The following is a 27,839-nucleotide window of genomic DNA, read 5'->3' on the forward strand; positions in this document are numbered from 1 at the left end:
AATTTGCAAGAAAAAGAGCAAAGTGCCACCTAAAACCGGTTTTCCTGTGGTCATCCTCTCCACGTGCCACCCCATCCAGATGGCAGGGGCCTCCGTCCGGCAACACTCGGGCCCTGGGCTCCCGGTGTCGGCCCTGCTGCAGGCACCAGGCTCCAGGCATCACCTGCCAGCTCCAGCCCCGGGAAGGTTGGCAGACACGCCCGTGTCAGCTCATTAAAATGTTCTCAGTCAACAAGCTGGGACAAGTGTCCACTTGCCTCACACCCAGAGATGATTGTGGTCATAGCTACGTGTAGGCATAATATTGACCCGCTTGCTAATATCATTCCTACCTCGCTGCCTCCTCCTCCACCTCCTTAGTCCTCCCATTCAGTGACTTGTATGTGTGTTATATTTATTTTTCTTTAAAGATTTTGCATATTTATTTGAGAGATAGAGAGAGAGCACAAGCAGGGGGAGTGGAGGAGCAGGGGGAGAGGGAGAAGCAGGCTCACCACTGAGCAGTGAGCCCTACATGGGGCTTGATCCTGGGACCCTGGGATCATGACCTGAGCCAAAGGCAGCTGCTTAACTGACTGAGCCACCCAGGCGCCCCTTGTGTGTGTGTTTTAATACCTGCTTGCTAGATTTCTGCTTTAATTCAGTAGATTTTTTTTTTTTAAGGCAAAAGAAAAAGAAACCATGCTCATAGAATGGGTGGCTGTGCTTTCAGAAAGGGATGGGTTTCGTTTCTGCACGTCTATCCTGCAGGGATCATGGGCTAGTTGGCCTCCCTCACTTTAGGATGGCAGCGCAGAGAGCAGCTGAGGGCTGTGCACCCACCGCCCCCAGACCAGCACAGATCGGCACCCACACTTCGGTAAAAGCAGCACTCGGCCTGCAGGTGCCCACCCGCCACCATCTCCAGCCCCGCTCCCACCTCCAGAGGCCCCCTGCCTCCCACAGGAGTCCTCAGCTTCCATGAAGGTGAAGGGGAGCGGGGGCCTCCTGTGAATAGGGCACCTGCGCCTCCCTCATAGCATCCCATGCCTGGCTCCACAGGGAGAATGTAAAGAGGATTCTCATCCCACAGATTTTAAATACCCAGGCACTCTTCTGCTGAAAGAGCAAAGTCATGGGTTCGGCCCTTCTCATCTCAGTTATCTCATCTGCACAATGGGAATAATAATGGTTCCAAGTTCAGGGGCGGTTGTGGGGGTTATAGGACTTGATTTATGGGGAGCATTTAGAATAGGGCCAACCTGGCCCTTAATACCCTTAAGCTCCTTTTATCATGGCTGAATGAATGCATGCACCAATGTGCTGTGCGTGAAACATTTACACACAAATTTGATTATTGAAGTAACAGAGGTGGGGGAAAAAATCACCCCCTTACCTGTGAGCATTTTCAGTGCTTCGTGTTTGTGTTTTGCACTGTGAAATACCTTTTGTTTCCCCCTCAGGACTACACTTTGTTATATGAAGAGGCAAAATATTTTCAGCTTCAGCCCATGTTGTTGGAGATGGAAAGATGGAAGCAGGACAGAGAAACTGGTCGCTTTTCAAGGCCCTGTGAGTGCCTAGTGGTGCGTGTCGCCCCAGACCTCGGAGAAAGGATCACGCTCAGCGGTGACAAATCCTTGATAGAAGAGGTGTTTCCAGAGATCGGCGACGTGATGTGTAACTCTGTCAACGCAGGCTGGAATCACGACTCAACGCACGTCATTAGGTTTCCACTGAATGGCTACTGTCACCTCAATTCGGTCCAGGTATAGCCTTGTCATACACTGTGTGGCGTCAAATGTCGCTCTTAATGCTGTTACTTAACCTTGCCTCCACATAGCGCCTTTCCTCCGGAGAGCTGGGAAACTCTCACGTGGCATCACCTCTGTTGGGTAGGTAACTGTGTGCACCTGCTACGCACTCATTCAATCCACAGGTGTCTGTTAAACATCTACTATGTGCCCAATGCTGGTATGAGCACTGGAGATCTAGAAGATGAAGAAAGAAACGATAGCTCTATTTTCACGGAATTTACCTTCTGAGGAAGGATGGGACGGGGGAGAGCGGCACAGGGGGGCGGTGGGTGAATGCAGCAAACAGTAATCAACAGAAATGTTGGTCAGGTAGCAAGAAGAGGATGGAGTCTCCCAGGCAGAGGGACCAGCAAGGTGTGACAACTCTGAGGTAGGAGTCTGCTTGGCATGTTGAGGAGTTATCAGGAGAGCCCATGTGGCTTGAAGAAAGTGAGTAAGGCGTAGTGCGTGCTGAGACACGAAGCCAGCAGGTGGCCAGGGACAGATCGTGGTTTGCCTCTTGGGCGGTGGTAAGCACGCTGGGATTTTTTGTTTCAGTTTCTTGTGGTTTTGAATTATTTGCTTGTGTGAGTAAAATGGAAAGCCATTTGCGGATTTCGAGCAAAAGTGTGGCATGATGTAACTCACATTCGAAAATGAAGATTCTAGCAGTAAATGGAAAACGGCAAGCAACCAGTTAGCAACCTTTGAGAAGGGTCCGATCCTGAGTATCTTGAGTGTAGTAGAGCTAACAAGGTTTCTGACAATGGCTGCAGGTTCTAGGAGGCCAAGGGTGACTAAGATTGTTGACAGAGGAACTGGGTGAATGGAATTGCTATTTTCTGAGACAGAGAAATCTATGGGAGAAGGAGACTTAGGCATAGAATTCAGAAGTTTGGATGACACGTGAGGTGATGTGTCCCTTAGATGCTAGTGGGTATGCTCACCATCTTAACTAATGCATGGCAGCCCTGGGCCAAGTGTTGTACGTGCCTTGTCTTCTTAGAACAGGTAAGTACTGAGTCCTCTGTCTTGCTGAGGAGAAAGTAGAGGTATACCTGGGTCTTGGCTCCAGGTCTATGTGACTCAAAATGATTTGAAGTCAGTGGAATAAGGGCTTGGGGTTTCCCCCTATTCCTCTTCTTAATTGGGATGGGGCCATGATTTTGTTCAGAATAGACCCAATGAAACCTCTCCCACAGCTCAAAGACTAGAAGTGCCCACTCTACCATTCTGCCCCCTGAAGATTGTTCCACAACTATTTATAATTTTTAAAATTTATAAACAGATGTCTGAGAACAGAACGGCAGGAGACACTGGCAGAAGCAGTGTCGCAGGAGCGCAGGAGAGAGAGCCAGGTGCTCTTAGGCAGTGTGGCAGCCGTTATGTTGGATGGGGCCAGAGGTGCACCCCGCACCACCCTGTGTTCCTGAGCAGGGTCCCCGCTATTTATCACAGCCTCTAAAGCTCTGAAAGCCTTTCACGTCCCCCACACACAACCTGCCCCAGCTTCCCTCCAGATGGAGGGAGGGGCAGCACCCATCAGAGCCATGACAGCATTGCTTCCCTAGGGCCCCATCTCTCACACAGAAGCCCAGCCCCACCACTCAGGCCACTGAATAAATTCACATGCCTGACAAGTTTCCCAGTTATTCAAGTCTCATCAGATGTGGACATTTTCATCTGGATTAAGATCATCAGTGACACAGCCTGATGTGACCATGACACAGTCAATGACTCTAGCTTCCTGCTCCACCAACCAAGAAAATAGGCACTTGTCTTCTAGGCTTTTAGGATAAGATGCACAAGAACTGATACTCCCATCCACCCCCAGAAAGATTTTAATATTCTCAAGTGATCACTAATTTTAAGGAATTTTACTATTTACAAATTTATGTTTAAAAAGAAATGGCCAGGGGTGCCTGGGTGGCTCAGTCGGTTAAGCATCTGCCTTCAGTGTAGGTCATGATCCCGAGGTTCCTGGGATCCAGCCCTACATCAGGCTCCCTGCTCCTCGGACAGCCTGCTTCTTCCTCTCCCTCTGGCTGCCACTCCCCCTGCTTGGGCTCTCTCCCTCCCTCTGTCAAGTAAATAAATAAAATCTTTAAAAAAATAAAAATAAATGGCCAAGGAGTGTGGCTATTTGCGTGACATGGAAATAAGCTTTGACCGCATCAAGGTAACATTGAATAATATGGAATAATGATAACATAATGATAACATCTGGAATAATGATATTAGCTCTATCAGATGCCTGGGTAGGAAGCTTCGGGATTTCCCTACTTAACAATTTAGCAACCTAACAACACTGCAAGACAAACAGTACCAGAGTTAGGTGCTTCATTGTTCACAGCTTCTTCTACCTCGGTAATTCCTGTCCTTATCAAGGCAAAGAATCCTTTTCAGTGCAGTGGTTTAGCCAAGCAAACTGGAGTTTTTCTTGCTGGCGGGCTACATCCCTGCCTTTGCTGGGGAAATCGTAGAGTGGGCTCTTGGGTCCTCACCTTTTTATTGACTTGCCACCAAAGTACATCTTGATTTTGAGCTCAGGGATTGTTTCCTTCATCCTGTCCCTTTGCTGACTGGTGTGCGTATGTATTGTGAATATAGCTACAGACACAGAGTGCTGCAGGGTACAATGTTCATTTTGTTCTCATAAGGACTTTTTTTTTTTTTTTTAATTTGCCAGCATTCAAAGTTTGAGTTTTTAGAAAGCATCCTGTATTGTTTTCCAATCTCTAGTTAGCTCTTTCGCAAAATAGCAAATTATATTCCACATAGAAGTAGGCGACCAAATAATAATAATTTTTTAAAGATTTTACTTATTTATTCATGAGAGACACACAGAGAGAGAGGCAAACGTAGGTGGGGGAGAAGCAGGCTCCCTGTGGGGAGCCCGATGTGGGACTCGATCCTAGGACTCCAGGATCACGACCTGAGCCAAAGGCAGATGCTCAACCACTGAGCCACCCAGGCATCTCAAACTAATAATAATTTAAAGAGAAATAGTAAGAGCTCACTTTACAGTAAGTACATTTTGAAAGTTATTTAATACCATTTCACTTCATCCCCCTCAAGAAATTTTGAGCCAGACTTGTTTTTTTAAGTTATGATTGAGTTGTCTTGCCTTTAGAGTGGTATAGCAGTAATTTAATTTTACCCAGAAGCCTAGGGAACATTTGCAAGTCCAGTATCTGCTGGATTTCTAAGGAAATGGTGCTCTAGATAATTTTTCCCTATTTCTGCTTATCTAAGATTGAAGGAGTTGTTTCCGGGATTTAAGACTGTCAGACATGTAGGTGACTGACCCAAGTGTCTTTCTGGCGTCACGTATTTGATTTCAAAATTGAAGAGATTATGAGAAGTGATCATTAAGTGAGAAGTTTAGAATCTCTCTATTTTGGATGTGTTTTCCAACATATAACCACTGCATTTATTCTTGCCTCCCTGAATGCACACATTCATTAATGCACAGGCAATAAATCTATTTCAGATGCCATAAACTTGAAAACCTGTAGATAAACCTCTACTGTCTTCAGCAGCCCATTTGTTCTGCTATTGAAATGATATCCATCTTCCAAACCAAAATATATTAAGTTAGTACTGGCAGCTTTCAACAATGGGGAGTGAGTTGGGAATGAATCACTGGCTGAGTAAATTCAGATAAAATCACTGTCTGGCCATATCATTTATCATATCTCCTAGACGATATCTTAGTGATAAATGAGATTTGAAATGTGAATCCTCTCTTTTGGCAGAGAAGGTAGCGTTGCATGTTGCAAGAAACGTGGCATCTGAGGCCAAACGGACCTGAGTTGGAAACCCAGTTCTATCACTTACAGGCTGGGAGCCTCGGTTTTCCCATGTAGGAAATGGGCTGATCCCCCGCAATGCCGGGTGGTTGTAATCATTAAATGTATCAGTGCGTGCGAGGCAAGCATGGAAAGGCGCATCTGAGGTATTGGAAACGATGTTCCCTCCCTCCTGCCCTTCAGTCTTCGTAAAGGCTCTTCTTTTAAAAGTAGGAACTCGGGGCAGCCCCAGTGGCCCAGCGGTTTAGCGCTGCCTTCAGCCCAGGGCGAAGAGGCATGTCCGCCTCAGCTGGAGACCTGGGATCGAGTCCCACGTCGGGCTCCCTGCATGGAGCCTGCTTCTCCCTCTGCCTGTGTCTCTGGCTCTCTCTCTGTCTGTGTGTCTCTCATGAATAAATAAAATTTAAAAAATAAAAAAATAAAAGTAGGAACTCAAGAGATTTGGGGATCGAGCAAGAGTGACCAGGGCTGCACAAGATCTCAAACTTCAGGACACTTCTTTGGGTGTGTGTGTGTGTGTGGCCAGAGGACCTGTCTCCCCCTAACCCAATGCTTGTCTTGGCCCCGTGCAGGTCCTCGAGAGGTTGCAGCAGAGAGGATTTGAAATCGTGGGCTCCTGTGGAGGAGGAGTAGACTCGTCCCAGTTCAGCGAGTACGTCCTGCGGCGGGAGCTGAGGCGGACGCCCCGCGTGCCCTCCGTCATCCGGATAAAGCAAGAGCCTCTGGACTAAATGGACAGATTTCTTATGCAAAAAGAAAAAAAAAACGTACACAACAAATAACGCAAACAAAAAAGGGACATTTATGTGCAGTTGGGACAGCAAACCAAGTCCTGGACCTAAAATGAATAAAAAGACACATTTATATCCAATAGAGACCACACCTGTATTCATATGGGAACAATTGGAATAGTGATATCCTCAAGGTGTAAAAAAATATATAAATATATATATATGTCAAAAGGTAGGAAATGCAAAAAAAAAGGAACAAAAAAATGTTTTAAAAAAGGTGGTAGCTACAGTTGGTGCTGTGATGGCCGTGAAGTGTCCTGGGCCTCCCGAGGCCCCTGACCAATAAACAAGCCATGAGCAGTGAGGACGCATCTCCTTACAGTTTCCATTGCCAACAGCCATCCATCGTTTCTTTTCCTTTGTCTTTCTTTTTCCTTTTTTTTTTTAAAAAACAAAAAAACAACAAAAAAAACACCTTGACTCGAGTTTATTTTGCGTATGGAGGTTTCATGTCCTCTCTTTAGGCGGGGACCGGCAGGACTTCAGAAAACTCTCATGAGCACACTGCATTCGAAAGACATTAGACATGAAATTTTAAATGTAGTTTGTACAGAAGTCACAATTTTTTGTCCGCCTCACAGATGTGAACATTACTTTGTTTTTAAACTGATCAGTTTTGCAAAGGGGCCAGAAATTATTACTTGTTAGAGTTGCTCCAGTTTGAGTCTGCTGCTTTCCTACAATTTTTCAAATTTTATAATGTATTAAATACAATAAACTCTGTTTAAAAAATAAGGCCTGTGTGAAACACACGTGTTGGGATGAGGCTGTATTAAAATGAGATTTTTTTTTTCTTTTTCTAAATGTTCTGTGTCGAACATCAGAAATAGGCCTAAGAAGCTGAAGCCAGTTTTGAGGTCAAACCCGCTCAAGGATAAAGATGTTGTCATGTGTTCTACACAGTTCTGCTTCCGCTCAGCGAGTGTGCTGACCTGTGCTTGGTTACTCTGCTCTGGTTAGCAAGATCATTTTCCTTCTTATGAACCTTTTGTTTTTGAATTTCAGTTATCTGTTGCTGCATGCCAAAACTTAGCAGCTTAGGACAGTTTATCCTCTCTCATGGTTCTGTGGTTCTCCTGAGTGGCCTGACCTTTGCTGGCCTGCCTCTGTGGCACAGGATGTCAGGGGGCGAGGTTGGGCTGTGATGTCCTACATGGCTTTCCCACGGGCTGCCACTGGATACCGGCTTAGGGCCTCTGGGTGTGGCTTGGCCCCGTCCCAGCACGGGAGCTGGGTTCTCAGAGGGAGCGTCCCCAGCACGAGTGTTCCAAGAGGGAGGAAGCGGAAGCCGCCATGCTCCGAAAGGCCAGGCCTGGAACTGCTCGGTGCCCTTCTGGGGTAGTCTGGTGATTCAGGAGATCCAGAGCCAGCCCAGACTCAAAGGGAAGGGAAATAAAATCCACTTCCTGCTGGGGAGAGTGACAAAGAATCTGTAGCCAGCTGGAATCTACCATCACACCTGCCCAAAAAGTCCAAAACGTAGGGCATTGTGGCTTTGGAAGAAGTAGGGAAAATCTGAGAGCCAGAATGGTCGCTTTCTTATTAGCCCCAGTGGTACTGAAGTCTCAGTACCACTTTGGAATTAAGCCTCAGCTTTTCCACGGTGTTAGTGATTCCAGAGGCTCCTTTGTGAACCCCGCCATCACCTCTCTTCCCTACTTCCTCTTCCTCATTCCAGACGCTCACAATAAACCTCGCATGATGCTAAGATTGACAGGTAAACTATAATGTGTTTCTGCTGCAGAGACGTTCCTGTAGTGATAGGTGATTTCCATCCTGAACTTTCTTTCTTTTTTTAAATTAAAAACTCTATGCCTGAGGACACTAGTAATGAAAATATCTCTGGCTTCTGAAACCAAAAGTAAGCTGTTAATGGGTCCTATCACCCCCTGAAACACAGAGACCCAAACCCTGAATGACTCTAATGAATACCAGCCAGTCATGTATTATAATACATATAATATATGTATTATATACAGCTCATCCCCGCTGTACTGAAAGGACAATGAAATTGCGCTCTGATTTTCCTAGTAATCCATTCTCATCAGGCCAAAGTTCCTAAAAGCTTGAGATAAAACAAGCACCCCACTTTGGAACTTTCTACTGGTGGTTGTGATCTGGTAACATTTACCCAGCACTCTCTGTGCAGTTAGCATCATCCCCACAAACGCTGCACAGAATTACATGCATTATTAGCATCCACTTTCTTCTTTTCTAAGTTTTTATGCCCACGTATACAACGACAAGCCAGTTGCACATTCTTTGTCCTAAACCTCTAATCCAACCCAATGCAGGAAACATATCACATGTAATTTTAATACTGGCAGGCCTTATAACATAGATTCCCAGATCTTCCGGAAAGATCTGGTCATTCAAAATATAATTGAGGGCGGCCCAGGTGGCTCAGCAGTTTAGCGCCGCCTTCGGCCCAGGGTGTGATCCTGGAGACCCGGGATCGAGTCCCACATCAGGCTCCCTGCACGGAGCCTGCTTCTCCCTCTGCCTATGTCTCTGCCTCTCTCATAAATAAATAAAATATTTAAAATATATATAGAGAGAGACAATTGTATTTTGCCCTTTTTTTATTATACAATATGTAGTACATATTCAAACTTCACTAGTCAGCCCAATAAGGATCTTTATGACTCTGCTTATTTTCCCTAAAGAGGATCTGATCAAGGCCCGTGTGCCATGTTTAGTAATGTGTTTGGATTTATCTGGTTGGTCTCTCATTGGTAGAGTCAGGTTAATTTTTTTTCTTTGCAAGAATACCATGTAGGTGATGTTTTGTCCTTATTATGTCACTCCACAAGGGTCCATTTGGCCCATAACGGTGGTGGTAATTTTTTTTTAATTTCTATTTCTTGTTTTTGTTTTTATTTTTATTTCTGGCTTTTATAGATCTTATTTCACATGAGTTATAGTTTTTCTTTTGTGATGATAATTTGACCGCTTAAAGTGACATCCACCAAATTTCTCCAATGTAAAAGTAGCTTTCTCCCTTTGGGATTAATAAGTAATCGACAGGTTAAGATTGTGAGACTGTAAATACCTGTTCAACACATCTTTGCCCACCAGTATGAACATTCATTGGTACTCTTTCCCTGAATCAATCATTACCTTGGTGGTTATAAAAGCATACTTTTTTTTTTTAATTTTTATTTATTTATAATAGTCACACACAGAGAGAGAGAGAGAGAGAGAGGCAGAGACACAGGCAGAGGGAGAAGCAGGCTCCATGCACCAGGAGCCCGACGTGGGATTCTATCCCGGGTCTTCAGGATCACGCCCTGGGCCAAAGGCAGGCGCCAAACCGCTGCGCCACCCAGGGATCCCTAAAAGCATACTTTTAAAAGAAGCTACTGTTGCCTGAACCACTGGTATTTTAAATTTTAATTTTTTTTTTTTTGAGCAAAATACATTTCTTTAGTCAGGTACACAAACTATATTCTTTTACCTGTTCTTTTCTAAGAAGGCTTTTAAAAGAACAGAATGAAGACAGCCACTTCTAAAATGGCTTCTAAATATTAGGTGAATTTCTACATGGTAATAATAATAGCCATGCCCTTAATATTTGCTCTATGCCAGGCACTGTGCTAAGCACATTTTTCTGCATTTACCTCATTGAACCCGGATGCCCACACTAGAGCTTGCATTATCCCCATTTCTCACTAAAGAAATTAATACTCTCAGACATCAAGTAAATGATATGATAAAGGTTAATATTCAGTTAAGCTTTATAAGGAGAGCCCAAACGAACACGTTGAGAAAAGATGAGTTTTCATGTTGTAGTAGGGTGAGGAAGAACGTAGATTATTTGTTAGCCTCATTTTCTCCTTAAAATGGAAATGTGTTCCTGTATTTAGATATTGTGAGCAACCCTTACAATATGTTGGGCACCCCATTTTGGTGATACTATGATGCCTGTGACATGGTTTCTGCCACAGGGTGCTAGAGGGTGGCAAAGACCTGCACTTCTATAGGCAAAATTAGGGTATGTACTTAGCTCACTATGAGGCACTATATATACCGTATGTGTCAGTTTATATTTACAAACCAAGGACTGCCAGTGTGGCACTTGAAAGATGGGGAGGCTTTTGCAAGGAAGGGGTATATAGGAGGCCAGAGGCTCCAAGCTGGAGAAACATAAGGCAGGTTCAGAGAATGGTGTAGGAGGCAGCTGGGTTCGTTGGAGAAGAAAAATGGCTGGAAAAGGAAGATGGAATTGGGTGGGAGTTGGGGTTGATCTTGGCTGCCAGGCTGGGGGATGGACTGTGTTCAGAAGCTTTTAGGGAATCATGGAAACTGGGCCCTGTGGCTATTCAGCTGGGGGTCTATAGGCTTGACAGGCTGAAAGAGTCTGTTGGTGTGAGGAGCAGTGAAGGTGTTGTTTCTCCCCTTCAGTCATCTATGACCTACTAACCAGGCTAAGAACTGACAATCCATGGATGTATGAGGAAAATAAGACATCACCCCGGGTGGAGGGGTATAAACTCAGCAGTCTCCAAGAGCCAGGTGAGTTGCATAAATTAGGAGACAGGCAGGAGCACGTGTGCCCCATTCAAAGGGGCAGCCCCTACTCAATGCCAGGAGGCTCTCCAACAGGAGAATGAGGGTCCTGTAAACTTAAATGTCTCATTTTTCCTAGAAAACATGGAAATCTAGGTTTTTATGTAATCTCTAGTTGTATGAATGTTAGAACTGATTCATTTTTTTAAAGATTTATTTATTTATTCATGATAGACAGAGAGAGAGAGGCAGAGACATAGGCAGAGGGAGAAGCAGGCTCCATGCAGGGATCCCGATGTGGGACTCGATCCCGGGACTCCAGGATCACACCCTGGGCCAAAGGCAGGCGCCAAACCGCCAAGCCACCCAGGGATCCCCTGATTCATTTTTTCAAGTGTACAAATCGAACAAGATATCTGCAGAGTTTGTAGTTCTGAGAATTATGAAATAATAAAACAAGTTTCAGACATTCTAAAAGAATTCCATTTGGGTAAAATCACATGTGATGGCACCAGAACTAAGTTGTTTGAGGACATAACTTATTAAAAAAATATGAAGATTCAGGGCTAACTTATAGTCATAATATCATTTGATCATAAAGATTGAAATCCTAGAATATAAATGACAGTAGCAATAATAATCTTTCATTAAATGCTTACGATGTGCCAGGCACTGTACTAGGGCTTTGCAGATGCTCTTCCCTTTAATCCTCATAGAAACCCTATGAAATTGGCATTACTATCCCAATTTTGCAGATGAGAACACTGGTATGTCAAAAAAATTTTGCCAAAGTCCACTAGATACTTGGAACCATGTGTACACACACACATACACACACACACACACACACACACACACACATACCCATATTTGATTAATGCCTTGGACTCAACTGTTTCTGGTTTTCTAACTCATGCAAAAAATATTTTGCTCTGTCCTTGGCAAGTTCAGTGTGCTTCATTATAAAGCCACTAGACAAAAATGTCACTGCAGTGATTTACTGGTTATAGATTAGGAATTACTAAATTTAGGACGTCCGGGTGGCTCAGGGGTTGAGCATCTGCCTTTAGCTCGGGGTGTAATCCCGCAGTCCTGGGATCGACTCCCACATCCAGCTCCCCACAGGGAGCCTGCTTCTCCCTCTGCCTGTGTCTCTGCCTCTCTCTGTGTGTCTCTCATGCATAAATAAATAAAATCTTCCAAAAAAAAAAAGAAAAGGAATTACTAAACCCTGAGAAGACATAGCGTCTCTGACTTTGTAACCATCAAGCAGCTCTTCTCGGTCAGAGTTTACATTGGTTATATCGAGGTTCCCCAAACTTGCCCATTCATTTTTTTTAAGATTTTGTTTATTTGAGAGAGAGAGAGAGAGAGCATGAGCAGGAGGAGGGGCAGAAGGAGAGGGAGAAGCAGACTCCCCACTGAGCAGAGAGCCTGCCACGCTGGCCTCCATTCCAGACCCTGGGATCGTGACCTGAGCCCAAGGCAGACACTTAACCCACTGAGGTGCAGGCGCCCCCAGACTTGCCCATTCCTAAGACATACAAAAGGCACTTGTTAAAGCTATAGGTTCCAGTGTACTACCACCCACTTCACCCCATGTCCCCAAAGATGTCCTGAATCTCAATCTCTTAAGAGCCTGAGAGTCTGTATTTTAACAGTTTAACTATAGTTGATGCCTTGACGGGGCACGTTTGGAAAATACTTGCTACTCTCACTGTGCTCCCTCCATCCAAGCTAAGAATAGTAGAGGAGAATCCTCCAGGGGCCCTTTTGTGAAGTGCTTTTTATTACTTCATTGATGTTTATTAAACAATAGTTGGCTTCTGTTCTTTTGAAAGCCAGATTGAATACTTCACATGGAGGTAGTGGGGGAGGGGACATACCTAACTGAAATTTAACCTGAGGGCCCTCATCCTTTCCTAATTAGTTAAGGGAACTGCCCAAGCCTGTGGAAATAGTCCACCAGCTACAGAATTCTTCACCCACCCACCCCCCTTAAAAAGCTATCAGAGGCTTGAATGAACAGAAAAGTTACAACATAGGAAGTCATTAGAGTAGCATCTACCACCTGTAACAATAGCTTCCTACAGGTGTGCAGGAATCTATTTTTTCCATATATTTTAATTAGTGTGAATTTCTTTTCAAATTTAAATGATGATCTTAGACCTTAATTTGAAAAGGTGTATAAATCTATAACACTAAGCATTTACCACAAAACTCCTTTGCACCTGCTGTGACTTATGTGACATTCAGAGAGCTCCAATCCCACTGTAGTTCCCAGGACTCTGAGTTCATCTTCTCTCCCTGTTCCCTCCCCACCCTCCAGTTTCTCTTTCTCCTTCACTCTCAGTGTGAAACCCAGCATTTCATCACTCCTCCCAGTCCTTCTATCAGATTGTGCTTGTCAGAATAAGGAACAGACAGTACAGGTATTAAATTATCCTGTTGACTAACAGGCCTGCAAAAAGCCAGAGAGACACTTGCTGTGCATTCCATTCAAACTCTGGAACTTGGCTCAAAAAGCCTGTTCTGGAAGCTAAAGATCAAATCCTTGTCAAAGACATATCACATTAGTTGGAAAAGAAGAAAGACCAGTAGGGACAGTTGATTAAATCCAGCGTGAGGAGGCCTTAAAGGATCATTTAAAGGTCTGCAACTTGAGTGATTTGATGCAGCTGGCTTGTGTATTAGCGGTAATGGGCAACTGAATTGGCAAGAGGAAGTGGTGGGGGGTAGGACTGCTGGTGGCCCTGAATTCAGGATATGGATAGTTCATCCATTATTTCTCTTTGTTTGAAATGATATTGTATTATTTAAAATATTGTTGTCCTAAAGTCATTCTCAACTATGTGGTCTCTTACTACATATAAATACCAGAAAATGTGGAATTCTGTTAAGTAGATTGCATATTCATGAAAATAATTCAGTTACAGCTTTTACTTTAAACAGAGTAGATGCATTTCTACAATAGAACATTGACCTATATAATCTTTTCCCTACAGCCATTGTAATTTCGAAATCTGAGTTACTTCCCACTGCCCCAGAGGAACTACCTCCACACCCCCAAATCCTCTCAATAGCTTTCTGCCTCTGTGTTAATCACCCTCCACCCCTTACCTGCACCCCCACCCACTTCTTACAACTTTTCTTCCGAGAGAAGTTAGCCAAGTGATAGATCAGAACGATTTTTGCATAATCACCAAGAAACTTTGTGTTGTTATGAAAAATACACAAAGGCAATGACTTACCAAAAACCCAAAGCGCCAATGGAATAGCAGGATGGCATCTAGATGCTATTTCACAGGGCCCGTGAATGCTCCCCATGACCACGTGAGGCCACCAGATCACTCACTTCTCAAATTCTCACTTACCCCAAGGCATGAACATCTTTTTCATATGTGTCACTGCTCTTCTGGGTCTGTGCTGTGTCTCCTGGTATGATCTCATCCACCGATGGCTTCCCCACCACCCATGTATGCTTCAGGGCCAGCCTCTCCCAGAGCCCCGGGCAGGGTAGCGAGCTCTGAGGACGCAGGGACAAATATGACTTGGTCCTGCCACCTGACTCTGAGTGAAGCAAGTAAGATGTAATCTTAAGTTTAAGCAATCTTACTTACTGAAATGATTTATTTCAATATATTCGGTCATAAGCAAGAACAGATGCAGAGTCTGCAAAATATTTCCACAAGACCATCCAGAACTGAACTTATTTTTTGACCCCTAACCCTATACTCTCTCTTTTTAAATTTCCTATCTCTGGGGATGCCCAAGTGGCTCGGCGATTGAGAGTCCCGGAGTCCCTGGATCGAGTCTCACGTTGGGCTCCCTGCAGGGAGCCTGCTTCTCCCTCTGCCTGTGTCTCTGCCTCTCTTGTCTGCATCTCTCACGAATAAATAAATAAAATCTTTTTTAAAAAATTAAAAATAAAAAAATTTCCTATCTCTGTTCAGGATGCCCCCTTCCATTCAAACCAGGAATCTACTTCCCACCATAGCCACTTTGGTTGGTCACCGAATTCAACATAAAGTATCTCCTAAATGTTTCTCAACCCAGTCTCTTCCTCTCCATCCCTACTGCCACTTCGCAATGTCGTATTAGCAACTCCTCCTATGTGGACTCTTTCCATAAGATCTTAATTAGTTTTTCTGCTGGGGATTGGAAGTGTCATCCTGCAATGCGCTCCCCCTATAGTGCAGCCTGCTCACTCACCTGTTAAAAGCCCCAGTGTGATTCCTCGCTGCTTTCAGAATCATCTCAGCTCCTTACTTAGTGTGGCATTCAAGGCCCTTCCTGATCTAATTCTGCCTACCTTCTCAACCTCATTTGTGGCCATTCCCAGCTTCCTGCATAATCCTTTCAACTCCCCTACGTGTCATACTGTTTTAAATCTCCCTGCTTTGGAATACATTTTTCCTCTTATTTTCTTAATGACCTACCTGTCACTCATCATTTAAGGACACCCTTTACCAGGATGCCTGGTTAGCATCTGTCTTCAGCTCAGGGCATAATCCTAGGGTCTGGGATTGAGTCCCACATTGGGCTCCTTGCAGGGAGCCTGCTTCTCCCTCTGTCTATGCCTGTGTGAGTATGTGTGTGTGTGTGTGTGTGTGTGTGTGTGTGTGTTTGTGATGAATAAATAAATAAAATCTTAAAAAAAAAAGACATCCTTTACCTATCACCACTTTTCCATATGTCCCTCAGCTGGATGACCCTTCTCTGTGGTCCTAAAGCACCCAATTTGTACTTTTATTATTGCACTTACCATATAATATTGAAAAATCTATTTAGGGGGCACTTGAGTGACTCAGTCCGTTAAGTGGCTGACTCTGGATTTCAGTTTATGTCATGATCTCTGGGTCCTGCGATTACGCCCCGCATTGGATTCCAATCAGGAATCAGTGATCAGCAGGGAGTCTGCTTGAGAATTCTCTCTCTTTCCCTCTGCCCCTCCCCCTGCTCTCACTCTCTCTCATTCTCTCTCTTTCTCTAAAATAAATAAATCTTAAGAAAAAGGAAAATCAATTTTCATGTCTACATCTAATGGCCAAACTTAAGATCTTCATTGGGGGAAATCTGACTTATTTGTATTTGTGTCACATCTAGTAGGTGCTAAAGAAATGCTTGCCAATGACAGATAAACAAATGAAGTCTATTATTCCTAGAATAAGGCAGAACACAGGTTTCATGTTACTAACTCCATCAGTTGGAGAGCTTGTTAATACTCATAAACACTAGATTAAATGAAAACGTATGTAAAGTAATTGACATACAATAGGGAATTGATTATTAGCAATATTGAATCCCTCAAGGACTATGAGCTATTAAATGTTTATTTGCCCAATTAAAAGTCACGGTGGACTTCCATGTTTGACCAATATGGAATGACAGATTTACTTTCCCACCTGAAACAACTGAAAAACTAGACAAAAATATATGAAACAATGGTTTTCAAGAGATTGGATATCAGCCAAGAGATGACAGAGATCCCTAAGGTTGCCCTGGCTGACAGCCTTGAGGAAGTTTCCAGACATGGTGCAGGGAAGGACAATCCAGGCAGAAGCCAGTGGCTTCCCTTAGTTGGAGAGATGGAGCTGGCAGTCTATGGAAGCAAAGGCAGCTAGGGTAGGATAATGGAGAGGAGAGGGCTGCATACACAAGGGGAGCAATGAACTGAAGAGGGCCTTTACCTGCGTACTGATCAGTGCATGTCTGAGGACGTTCCCCAAGGCTAGGCAAAGAAGACAGCCTTGAGGAAGTTTCCAGACATGGTGCAGGGAAGGACAATCCAGGCAGAAGCCAGTGGCTTCCCTTAGTTGGAGAGATGGAGCTGGCAGTCTATGGAAGCAAAGGCAGCTAGGGTAGGATAATGGAGAGGAGAGGGCTGCATACACAAGGGGAGCAATGAACTGAAGAGGGCCTTTACCTGCGTACTGATCAGTGCATGTCTGAGGACGTTCCCCAAGGCTAGGCAAAGAACCATGTTGAAAGACAGAAAAACTATTGCCCAGACAGAGCCAGTAACAGTTCCTATTCCCACCAGCCAGAGTGGAAAACTTTATAATTAAGGGAGCATTGGCTAGAATACTGAGAATGCCTCAGTGGTAGGGAAATATTAGCCCTAGACTAAACATAGCTCTGATCTCACCTAACAAAGCTTAAAAGCAAATCCCAAAGGGGTCAAACTATTTCCAAGTAACTCAACCTCGTGCTAAAACAAAGTTCAAGAATATTTATAGAAATACAAATATATCCAGCACCCAACAAGGTAAAATCCACCATATCTGGCATCTAATATAAAATTACCAAGCATGCAAAGAAGCAGGAAAATAAAACCCACACTAAGAAGAAAAATAAATCAATCTAAACGAACCTAGAAATTATAGAGATGACAGAATTAGTTGACAGAGACATGAAAAGAATCATTAATCTTTTTTAAAAAGTTATTAATCTATATCCCATATGTTCAAGGAGTTAAAGACTGAACATATTATGTTGCAATGTGGAAAATTTAAAAAAATAAAATTTCTGGAAATGAAAATTACAATGCCTGAAAAATATTCCTGATCGGATTCACAGCAGATTACATGTTAAAGAAGAAAAAATTAGTGAACTTGAAGATACAGCAATAGAAACTCTCTAAAAATGAAACATAGATTTTTTTTTTTTAAAGGCTGAAACAAAGTGAACAGAGCATCACTGAGCTGGGGGACAACTGCATGTAATTGACGTCTCTCTCAGGAGTGTGTGTGTAGTGAGAGGTTGGAGAGAACAAAATATTTGAATAAATAAAGGATAAATATTTTCCAAACTTGGAGATGACTAGCAACCCACAGATCCAAGGAGCTCAATGAACTCTGAGCAAAAGAAATTTGAAGAAAAACACAGCAAGGCACATCATAATCAAAGTGCTTAAAGACAGTGATTAAAAAAAAAAAAACTCCAAAGCAGCCAAGGGGGGAGAGGGAAGATATGAACAGAGGAAGAAGAGGAACAAAGCGATATGCTGGAACCCTGGCTAGAAAATTTCTTGTCAGAAACAATACAAGCCAAAAGACACTGAAGCAACAACTTTAAAGTACTGAGAGACAAAAACCCTACTTATATTTCTATACCCAGTAAAAGTATCTTTCAAAACCAATGGCAAAACAAAGACTTTTCCAAACCTACAAAGGCTAAAAGATTTAATCACCTGCAGATCCCTCTGAAAAATGTTGAAGGAAGTCCTTCAGGTAGAAGGAAAATTATGCCAGATGGAAACCTAGGTCTATAGAAAGAATGAAGAGCCCTGGAAATGTTAACTACACCGGCAAACATCAAAGACTTTCTTCCTTATTATTCAAATATTTTTAAAGGATAATTAACTGGCTACAGCAAGCAATAACACTACATTGTTATAGCATAGCTAGAAGTGAAATGTGTGACAATGATAGCACAAGAAAGGGAGACCAAAGTATAAGGTTCTCATACTATACATCAAGTGATATGCTAACACTCGAAGGCAGACTGTGATGTTAAAATTATACTATAAACACTAAAGCAGCCATTAAAATAATGCAGTTGAGTTACAGCTGATCAGCCAGCAGGGATAAAATGAAGTCATAAAAATCTTCATTTTATCCAAATGAAGGCAGAAAAAGAAGAAAAGCAAACAAAGTAGATGAAATAAGGAAAAAAAAAAAAAGCATCCAACCAGAAGTAAACCAAACCATATCAATAATCACATTAAATGTAAATGGCCTAACACCTCAATTCAGAGACAAATGTTGTCAGATCAGATAAAAATGTAACACCGTGTAACATAGGCTGCCTATTTTTTTTATTTTTCAATAAAACCAGGTTAAAAGTAGAATGGAAAAAGATATACTATACCAATACCAATCCAGCTAATATCCAAATAGCTGGAGTTGCTATATTAATATTGGGCAAAGTCGATTTCAGGGCAAAGAATACTACCCATGATAAAAAGGTGATTTCATAATCATAAAGGGGTCAAGAAGACATATTCCCAGGCTTTCTTTTTTGCACCTAATAACCAAGCATTAGAATAAACACAGGAACTAAAAACTGATAGAATTGCAAGGAGATAGAGGCAAATGGCAATTATTGTCAGAGATTTCAACATAGCTCTCTCAAGAATTGAGAAAGTAGACAGAAAATCAGTAAGGATGTAGATCATTTGAACAACCTGAACAACATGAAACAGAAATGAGTTAGGTCTACGCAAAGGATGTTCTCTAATCATAATGGAATTAAATTAGAAATCAACAACAAAAAGATCTCTAGAAAATCCCTAAATATTTGAACAATAAACATACATATCTAAATAACACAAGAACCTAAGAAGAAATCGAAAGGGCAATTAGAAAGTATTTTGAACTGAATTAAAATGAAAACACAACATATCAAAATGTGTGGGATTCTGCTAAAACAGTACCCAGGGGGTAATTATAACACTAAACATCTACCTGAGAAAAGAAGGAAGGCTTCCAATCAATTACCCCAACTTCCACCTTAAGGAACTAAAAGAAAGAAGAGCAAACGAAATCCAAAGGAAGCAGAAGGATGAAAATAGTAAAGATCAGGATGGAAGTCAATAAAACAGAAACAGAAAAAACACAATAGAGAAAAACAATAAAACCAAAACTGGTTCTTTGAGAAAATCATTAACACTGTTGAAGGTAGCAAGACCGATCAGGGGGAAAAAGCAAGACACAAACAGTTAATATTAGGGATGAGCCAAAGAGTAAATCAATGAAGGAGCCCAGACTCTAAGTCAGATCTGGCCAACTATTGCACCCCGGCCCCCATGGACATCTTGGGGTTCCAGGAGGCACACCAGATTGACAAATGGGTTGGGCCTGCCTTGTGTAAAATTTTCCTGGTTCCATAAACGTGTCTCTAACAAGCTTAACAACTTTCTAAATTACACATTTGCAACCCAAACACTTCCCAGCAACACTTTTATTTACATAAAAACATATCTGCATTTGTAATGAATTACTAGAAACATCACTTCTTTCACTTGGCAAATTCTCTGATTTTTCAACAGTAAATTAATTCTAAAAATAGATTCTTAAATTCTGCACCCCTTTCAAACTAAGCATATTTGCCAGAAAAGTAAAAGTAATTATGGCTGATATTTCGGAGATGCTTTATGTGTGGCGACATGCTGGAACGCTGGCTATATCAGAGTTTCAGGTGGGGCTGGCCTCTCTTCTTATAAACATCGGAAGTAACTATAGGGTTAACCAGAGCCATGGGATAGGGGTGGAGAAAAGAAACTTAAACAGTCTGATCTTTTTCTCTGCCTCTCCAGTCTGAATGCGGCTGATAAATGAGTTCATCTACCACACAAAACAGCCTTTGTTTTATTCTGTAGCTTACTGGCTTTACACTGCTAAGAAAAGACAAGAGGTAACATGGTTTGCCTCAACTTGCCTACTACTTACCACACACTGGAGGTTTTCATTTCTAGGCTCACAGGACAGTAGAAACAATTCTTGAAATGTGCCTCTATTTTGGGGTTTTAACTACTTTTGCCCCAAATTTCACTGGGAAATATTCAAACCTTCAGAAAAGTTGCAACAATAGTATGAATAACACCATATCCCCCTCACTTTGATTCATCAGTGAATCAGCACTTTGCCACATCGGCTCTCTCACCTCTCTCTGTGTTGTTTTTACTGAGCTGTTTGAAAGTAAAGTGCGACTATGCTGACAGTTCACCCCTAAGTACTTCAGCATGAAAGCTCCTAAGAACACACTCCTACACAACTCTCAAAAAATTTAACACTGATTCGATAATCTCACCCTCCCTCCTTCCCTCCTCCTTCTCTCTCTCTGTCTCTCTCTCTGTCTCTCTATCTCTCTCTCTCACATACACACACACACACACACACACACACACAGTCAATATTCAAATTTGTCCAACTGTCCCAATAACTTTTTTAGAACGGTTTTGTTTTGTTTGCTGACTCTGGTATGAGTCAAGAATCACATGTTGCCTTTCGTTGTCATACTGCCCAGTGCTTTTTAACCCACACTAAATGTGTCTGGTTGCCACTCCCACCAGCTAGGAAGGCTCCGATAAATGCAAGCTTGACTCTTTGCAATTAATTCAGAAGTCATAGCCCTTGACGTAAGGCCCTGAGTACTAGACACCTGGTTCCCAGAGGCAGAAGCAGCTATTTCCTTAAGTCACCCTTGTGAATAAATGGCATCAGTCATTTGAAACTGGTGGAGGGCACAGTCAGGCACAGCCCTGCTGCAGCCCTCACGCCGAACACTGCCCTCTCAAGCCATGCTGGTGCTTGCCCGGTGGCTGGTGGTGGGGACAGAAGAACGTTGACCACTTGCAACCTTTCCTCTGCACAGTGACAAGCATCCTTCACGGGGCATCCTCACCATCGCGGGCACTCAGAGCTGGGGTCATAACGCAGCCCTTCACCCTCCTACGGAAGGGCTCCCCTCCACAGCATCCCTGCCGTGGTCTTCTGGCTTCCGTTTCAACACCTGGACCACAGGAAGCTCGAAGAGTCCATCATGCTGAAAGCCAGAACACCAGGGTTCCAGCCCTCGCCGTGGCACTAGTGAACCCGGGGCAGGTAGGTCACTCAGACGTTTATCTCTTTAGCCGTACAGTGTCTCCAACTATAATGAGAACACGGCATCGTCTGCCTCAACTCTGCCTGAAGGCCGTGTGCGGAACAAATAATGCAGGCCTTTCCTACCATTGTGGGGAGCTCACTGCCAGCAGATGCAACAGTCTTTGTTTCCCTTTGTCTCCCCGTTGGTCCACTGGCCCCCACTGTTGGGAGAAAGACCTGGCATCAGCCCTTAAAACTTTCTGCACCAGATGAAGCAGCCCCATTTCCTTCAACCAAAATACCCTTGATCTTGGCAGTATACCCAGCTTAGTGCAGCCCAAGAAACGGACACCACCCTGAGTTGCACCTCGATCAAATCCAGGTACCCCGTATCCCTTGAGTAACCTCATTTGTAACCACGTGAAGAACTTGCTGGCAGTCCTGGTGAAACTTCAGAGAATTGGTTTTTCCTTCATTCCTGCATCTTGGGTGCTTTGGGACTCTTGCATCTGTCCTCAGGAGGCTGTTTCACTCTCTCAGCTTCGAGTCATCTGAGTTCTGTGAGCACAGCCTGTTCTTCCCCCAAATCACGAATGTAATTGTCCTGCCAAAGCTCACCATCAGTATCACCTCTCCAGGATGACCCGGCTCTATCGATCAGTGTTCTGTGGGTCCAGGTGTTCTCAACAGCCATGACCTCATAGGACCGTGTTGTCACACAACACCGTTAATTCATTCATTTTTCTGCCCTCCCCACCACTGTGCACCAGCACTGCTCTATGCACCAGCCACTCAAAGCCGAAGAAGGTGAAGGTGGCGCCCTTGCTGCTTTTCACAAGATCATCGTGATTATTACATCTATGCTATTCTCTTTATCCATTCAGTAAGTCTATCAAAATGACGTCTTCTAAGAGGTTCCGAGGAGTCGGCTCCCTTGAAGACTATTTATAAACACTTGTTCCAGAATTTGGCAAGAAATCTGGGTAACAGCTTAGAAGTCCTCTTCTTGTCTAAGTACAGTTCCCTACCCGCCATTGCCCAGTCCCTGTGAACTGACCACTACATACAACCCCTCCACCACCACTGTACGTAGAGCACCTCTGTTTACCCAGGACCACTGATCAGTCCAGAATCCTTTACCTGAGAATATATCACTGGATCCCAGAGACTCCGGTCTCAGGCTGGCTAGCTCTTCAAATGAGGGATCGTCAACCTGGACTCCGTGAACCACCAAGTTCACAGCCACAGGAAAATTCAGAGGCAAATGTACACTGGAATCAACAGTGACAGCATCTGATTCTCGGGTTCTGTTCGCTCCTGAGGCCTGATTGATCCCTGCCCTGGCTTCTGTCACAGCTCTGTGTCCTTACAGTAAGTTCTACTTTACTTAAGCTGTTTACATTGACTTATGTTTTTGCAATTTTATTTTTTTAAATATTTTTATGATTTTATTTTTAAGTAATCTCTACACCCAACATGGAACTCAAACTTGCAACCCCAAGATTAAGAGTCACATGCTTTACCAACTGAGCCAGCCAGGCGCCTTGTTGTTTGCAATTTTATTTTATTTTATTTTATTTTATTTTTTTTTAATTTTATTTATTCATGAGACACACACACACAGAGAAAGAGAGAGAGAGAGAGAGGCAGAGACACAGGCAGAGGGAGAAGCAGGCTTCATGTAGGGAGCCTGATGTGGGACTCGATCCTGGGTCTCCAGGATCACACCCTGGGCTGAAGGCAGCTCTAAACCACTGGGCCACCAGGGCTGCCCTGTTGTTTGCAATTTTAAAATCACAATACAGAATACAGAAAAGATGCCATTACTAGTCTATTTTTGGATCCTTTCTGATGATAGGAACACATACTGACTTTCAGTTTTTAACCCCCTCTCTGCTCTCTCTAGGAAATCTATGAGTTCTTTTCTTATCTGGGATTATAGTTCATCAAGAGACTTAAATTCCTGCCAGCTCACACTCTGCACCATCTTGAAATCCAGTTCCTTCTTTATTGGGTTTGTTTTCCTCCTTGCAGTTTAGAGTCTATGCTCTGAGGTCAGGAAGCAGAAATAAAACAGCAGTGAAGCAGACCTGTCTTCTCTTGGCCCCAGTCAAGCCCAGCCTCTCCCTCCTTTCTGCCTTGAGTCGCGCTGTAGCTCGATGAATACTAGTGTAGGTTCAGATCCTGCTCACTGGCTGTGTGACCTTGGGAAAATCAGGCAACCCCTCTGTCTCACAGTCTCCACCTATGATGTAGGGGTAATGGTAGTGGCTCATGTTTAGGACTTTCGTGAGAATTTGAATCAATGGATTAACAGAGGACTGTAACAGGGCTCAATACGTATTCACCATTCTTTTTTTCTCTTCTTATTCTGACTAAAGCTAAAAGAGCCTTCTTTTGTGTGTACATTCAAAGTCCCTATGTATAAGCTTCATTTTTACTCCTGCCATTTTTAATGTATCTTATTTTTTCTTAGGATTTTCTTGTGACTGAGAAAATGAAACCAAGGCTGACTACTAACTTAAGTAGCCTAGCCTACCAATAGGAAAAATCCACTCCTGGAATGTCCCAGTGCACCAATGAGTGCTCAGCCCTATATTTGTCTCTGAAGGATGCTCTTCTTTTCCAGATGTCACCTTCACAGGCTTCAGACCCTGCCAGTGCCCCTTCCCTGGGCTGTGAGGCTTCCCGGTGCTGCAAAAGCCAGGCAAGAAGGCAGGGCCCCAAGGGTGCCAGGGTGGTTCAGTCAGCTAAGCTTCTGCTTTTGGCTTAAGCCATGATCCCAGGGTCCTGGAATGGGGAGAGCCCCATGCATCAGGCTCCCTATTCAGCAGAGAGTCTGCTTTTCCCTCTCCCTGTGCATCTCCCCCTGCTTGTGCTCTCTCTCTGTCTCTGTCTCTCTTTCTCTCTCAATCAAATAAATAAAGTCTTTAGAAAAAAAAAAGAAGGAAGAAGGGAGGTTCATCCATTTACTCATGGGCCAACCATTGAGTGGGGCTGGCCAGGCACAGAGTTAGCCACCAAGGATGGCTAGCTCCCCACAAAGAGGGAGCTCCCAGCAAGGAGAGGCAGGTAGTCTTGTAATAGGTGAGCAGAGTCAAGCGATGCCCTTTCAGGTATGTGCAAACAGTCCTGGAAACATGGAGGAAGGAAGAAGCAATTCATCTCATCCTAGGGAGCCAGAGAAGGCCTCACAGGGCTGGGGGCAGGAGGAGAATCTGGTAGGATAACTCCACCAGGAAGACAAAGGAAGGGAATGAGAAGCAGTGAGTGTTCCAGGTAGAGACAACAGCCCGGGCCAAAGCACAGAAGCTTGAACAAGCATGGTGCTGGCGTGCTGAGAATAGCAAGTTCCCTGTGGAGCAGGAAGAGGGGCAGGGAAGGAAACTCTTTATTGCAGAAATATAGGCCCCAAAATGAATTCAGAATCCCTGAGGTGGGGCCCCAGGAATCTACCTCTGAGTGACCCTGAGGCCAGCAGGCCCATTGTGGGAACCGGCCATAGCCAACAAGGGATCATTCTATTTTTAAGCAGAAGGGTGATATAACTAGACTTGTTTTTACGAATTTTTGTGGCAGAATGGAGAAGGAAGCAGAGCAGACAGGGACTGAAGAGATAAATCAGGAGATTATTCCAGCTGTCTTACAGAGCTATTATGATAAATGAAAGCAATTGGGAGGTAGGAGAGGGGGTGAATTCATGAGATATTTCCAAGGTAGAAACAACAGAGCTTGATGAGCTGTTGGATGTGGGTGGTGAAGGAGAGAAAAGAATCAAGAATGATTCTAAAATTTCTACCTCAGGCCCCCAGATGGTTGGAGAGCCCTTAAGAAAAAGAGGGAATGGGGGTCAGGACGGAGCTTGCATCTGCAGGGCGCATAAAGAGGACTCTCAACAGAGTTTGGTTTTGAGCAGGCAAGGGTGGTGGCTGTGGGCGACCAGATGTCCAGAGATGGAGGCAATCAGAGTGGACTGTGTGGCAGGGCAGCTGAGTTGACACATGTGGCGTTGGAGTGATGACTGACAAGAAGTTGCCCTGAAGCCCAGGGAGCGAGTGGGGGAGGAAGAGTGCACCTGGAAAGGCCACCAACTCTCAGATGGGGGTGGAGACCCAGAACAAACAGCCCAGGCAAAGGAGTGAAATGGGCTGGGAAACTGAGGCGGAGGGACGATTCAAAGACAGAATGAAAGTCTCCAATGCCTGAGAGATGTCAAACAGGGACAGGACCGAAACCTGTTTATCACGTATGGTGATTACAAGGCCATTGCTGACAAAGAGGAAGTGATTGTGAAGAGCTCGAGTCCAGAGCCAGACCACAGCAGGCTGAGAAGGGCATCAGAGACGAGGAAGTAAAGACAGTGATTGTAGATGGTCCTTTTAAGAACTTCTGGAGGAAAAGAGAGCCAGCTGGGATCCAGAAAGAAATGGCCGGCGGAAATACATAATTCCTCTTCCAAAAAACTTCTTACTTTATCTAAATGGCATGCCGTAATATAAATTATTTCATACAGTTATTGTTTTCTATGTCCTATAAACCAAGAATTATGCAAAATATTTTCTACTTCAGCAATTCCTAACAATGTATTTGCAAAGGGTACAGGCTCAGCAAGTTAGAGTGACAATATTTTTCCACTTTGAATATTTGAGAACCATATCTATGTCACGTCATCTAATATTCTTGTAGTAAAAAAAAAAATTAATACCAGGGTTACAAGTGAGCTTACATGATATTTGTAAGAAGGGATATAAATGACAAAAGTGAGGTTCAAAATCCATACTCCTCACATAACGCTTGCATCACACATGTGTTGCCATGAGTGGGGGGACCCATTTATCCTCACAACAGTTCAATAATAATACAAATGATAACAAACATTTACATAGTGTTTACCATAGTTCAGGGAATATCCTAAGTGCTTCAATAGATGAACCTAACCATTATAACTTGGCTATATATTTATATTAATATAAGAAATATATTTTTCCTGGTTTTTTTACTGTTTTGGTAATAGAAATTGAAAGAAGAAATATTAATATCACATGCAGAGAACCCCAACCAAAGAAATCTGAAATATATAGTAAATGGTTTTTTTGATGTTTTGTTTGTTTGTTTGTTGGTTTTAGCCTTTTTTGTTCATTTTGTATGCTGGTGCTAAACTTCCAAGTATTGTGATTTAAAAAAAAAATGTTATTCTCTTCTTTATTTCTAGATTGAGGGAAGGATACTTTTTTGCTTTCTTACACGACTGTCTTTGAAAATCCAGTATGAAGTTCTTCAAATATAAAATTTTTACCCTTGCAAGGAAAAAATACCCTAAGCAATCTTATGAAAAAGATACTATTATTTTTTATATTTTATTTATTTATTCATGAGAGACACAGGAAAGAAGTTCACAGGAACTTGATCCCAGGACCCCAATATCACGACCTGAACCAAAGGCAGATGCTCAACCGCTGAGCCACCCAGGTGCTGCAAAAAAGATACTATTATTATCCCATTTTACAGATAAGGAAACTAGCTCAGAGTGTCTGAGTAATCCACTCCAGGTCACATAGCTAGGAAGTGGGGGGTGAATTTTTTTAAATGATTTATTACATCTAGAAATTAAGGAGGAGTGCTCTCTTGGGCAGCACATATACTAAAATTAGAAATTAAGGGGGAAATGGTCAAAAATAAAAGAAGTTAAAAACACAAAAAGACCAGAACCAGAAACAACCCAGATGTCCTCCAGCAAGAGAGAATCGGTAAACAAATTGTGGTTAATTCCAACAACAAAATACTAGTCCGTGATTAAAAGGAATGGCACCTGCAACAATATGAATGAACCTCAAGAAAGTTATGCGGAATGAAAGATCTGGGACCAAGGAACACGTGCTACATAGTTCCATTTATATGACACTCCAGAGCTGCACCATGACAGACGTAGTTACCTCTAGGGTAGAAGCAAGAGAGTGGGGGGCCAGCGGCTGGAAAGAGGCTCAAGGGAATTGGGGGGAGTATTGAAACGTTTTCTATGAGGGTGATTGTCCCAAATGTAGCCGGATCTAATACATTTTAGAAAACAGTAAAGGATAGGGCGCCCGGGTGGCTCAGCGGGTGAGGGTCTGCCTTCAGCCCAGAGTGTGATCCTGGAGGCTCGGGATCGAGTCCCGCATCGGGCTCCCTGCATGGAGCCTGCTTCTCCCCTGCCTGTGTCTCTGCCTTTCTGTGTGTCTCTCATGAATAAACAAATAAAATCTTTTTAAAAGAAAAGAAAACAGTAAAGGGTGCAGAGGTCATTAATGTCACGAGCCTGAGGCACAGGCTGGTAACAACCAGTGAGGGCAGGCCCAGCTCCAGACAAGCCCCTGACGCCGGGGA

General features: G+C 43.4%; 1 protein-coding gene across 4 annotated transcripts in view; it reads left to right on the forward strand.

Annotated features, from left to right (window-relative positions):
• The window catches only part of KCTD1 (potassium channel tetramerization domain containing 1), a 183,895-nt gene extending 176,765 nt beyond the window's left edge, over positions 1 to 7,130 (forward strand). For 3 of the 4 annotated variants that reach the window (XM_038543619.1, XM_038543620.1, XM_038543621.1), the window contains exons 4-5: positions 1,443 to 1,748; positions 6,160 to 6,342. In XM_038543619.1, the coding sequence (XP_038399547.1) occupies positions 1,443 to 1,748; positions 6,160 to 6,318 (465 nt within the window). In that variant the 3' untranslated portion in view covers positions 6,319 to 6,342. Of the gene's footprint in view, positions 1 to 1,442; positions 1,749 to 6,159 lie in introns of all 4 variants that reach the window. The other variant, XM_038543618.1, reaches the window with a different exon arrangement.
• Positions 7,131 to 27,839: the final 20,709 nt, after the last annotated feature.

The sequence above is a fragment of the Canis lupus genome, chromosome 7, assembly GCF_011100685.1.
Source record: "Canis lupus familiaris isolate Mischka breed German Shepherd chromosome 7, alternate assembly UU_Cfam_GSD_1.0, whole genome shotgun sequence".
NCBI classification, from domain to species: domain Eukaryota; kingdom Metazoa; phylum Chordata; class Mammalia; order Carnivora; family Canidae; genus Canis; species Canis lupus.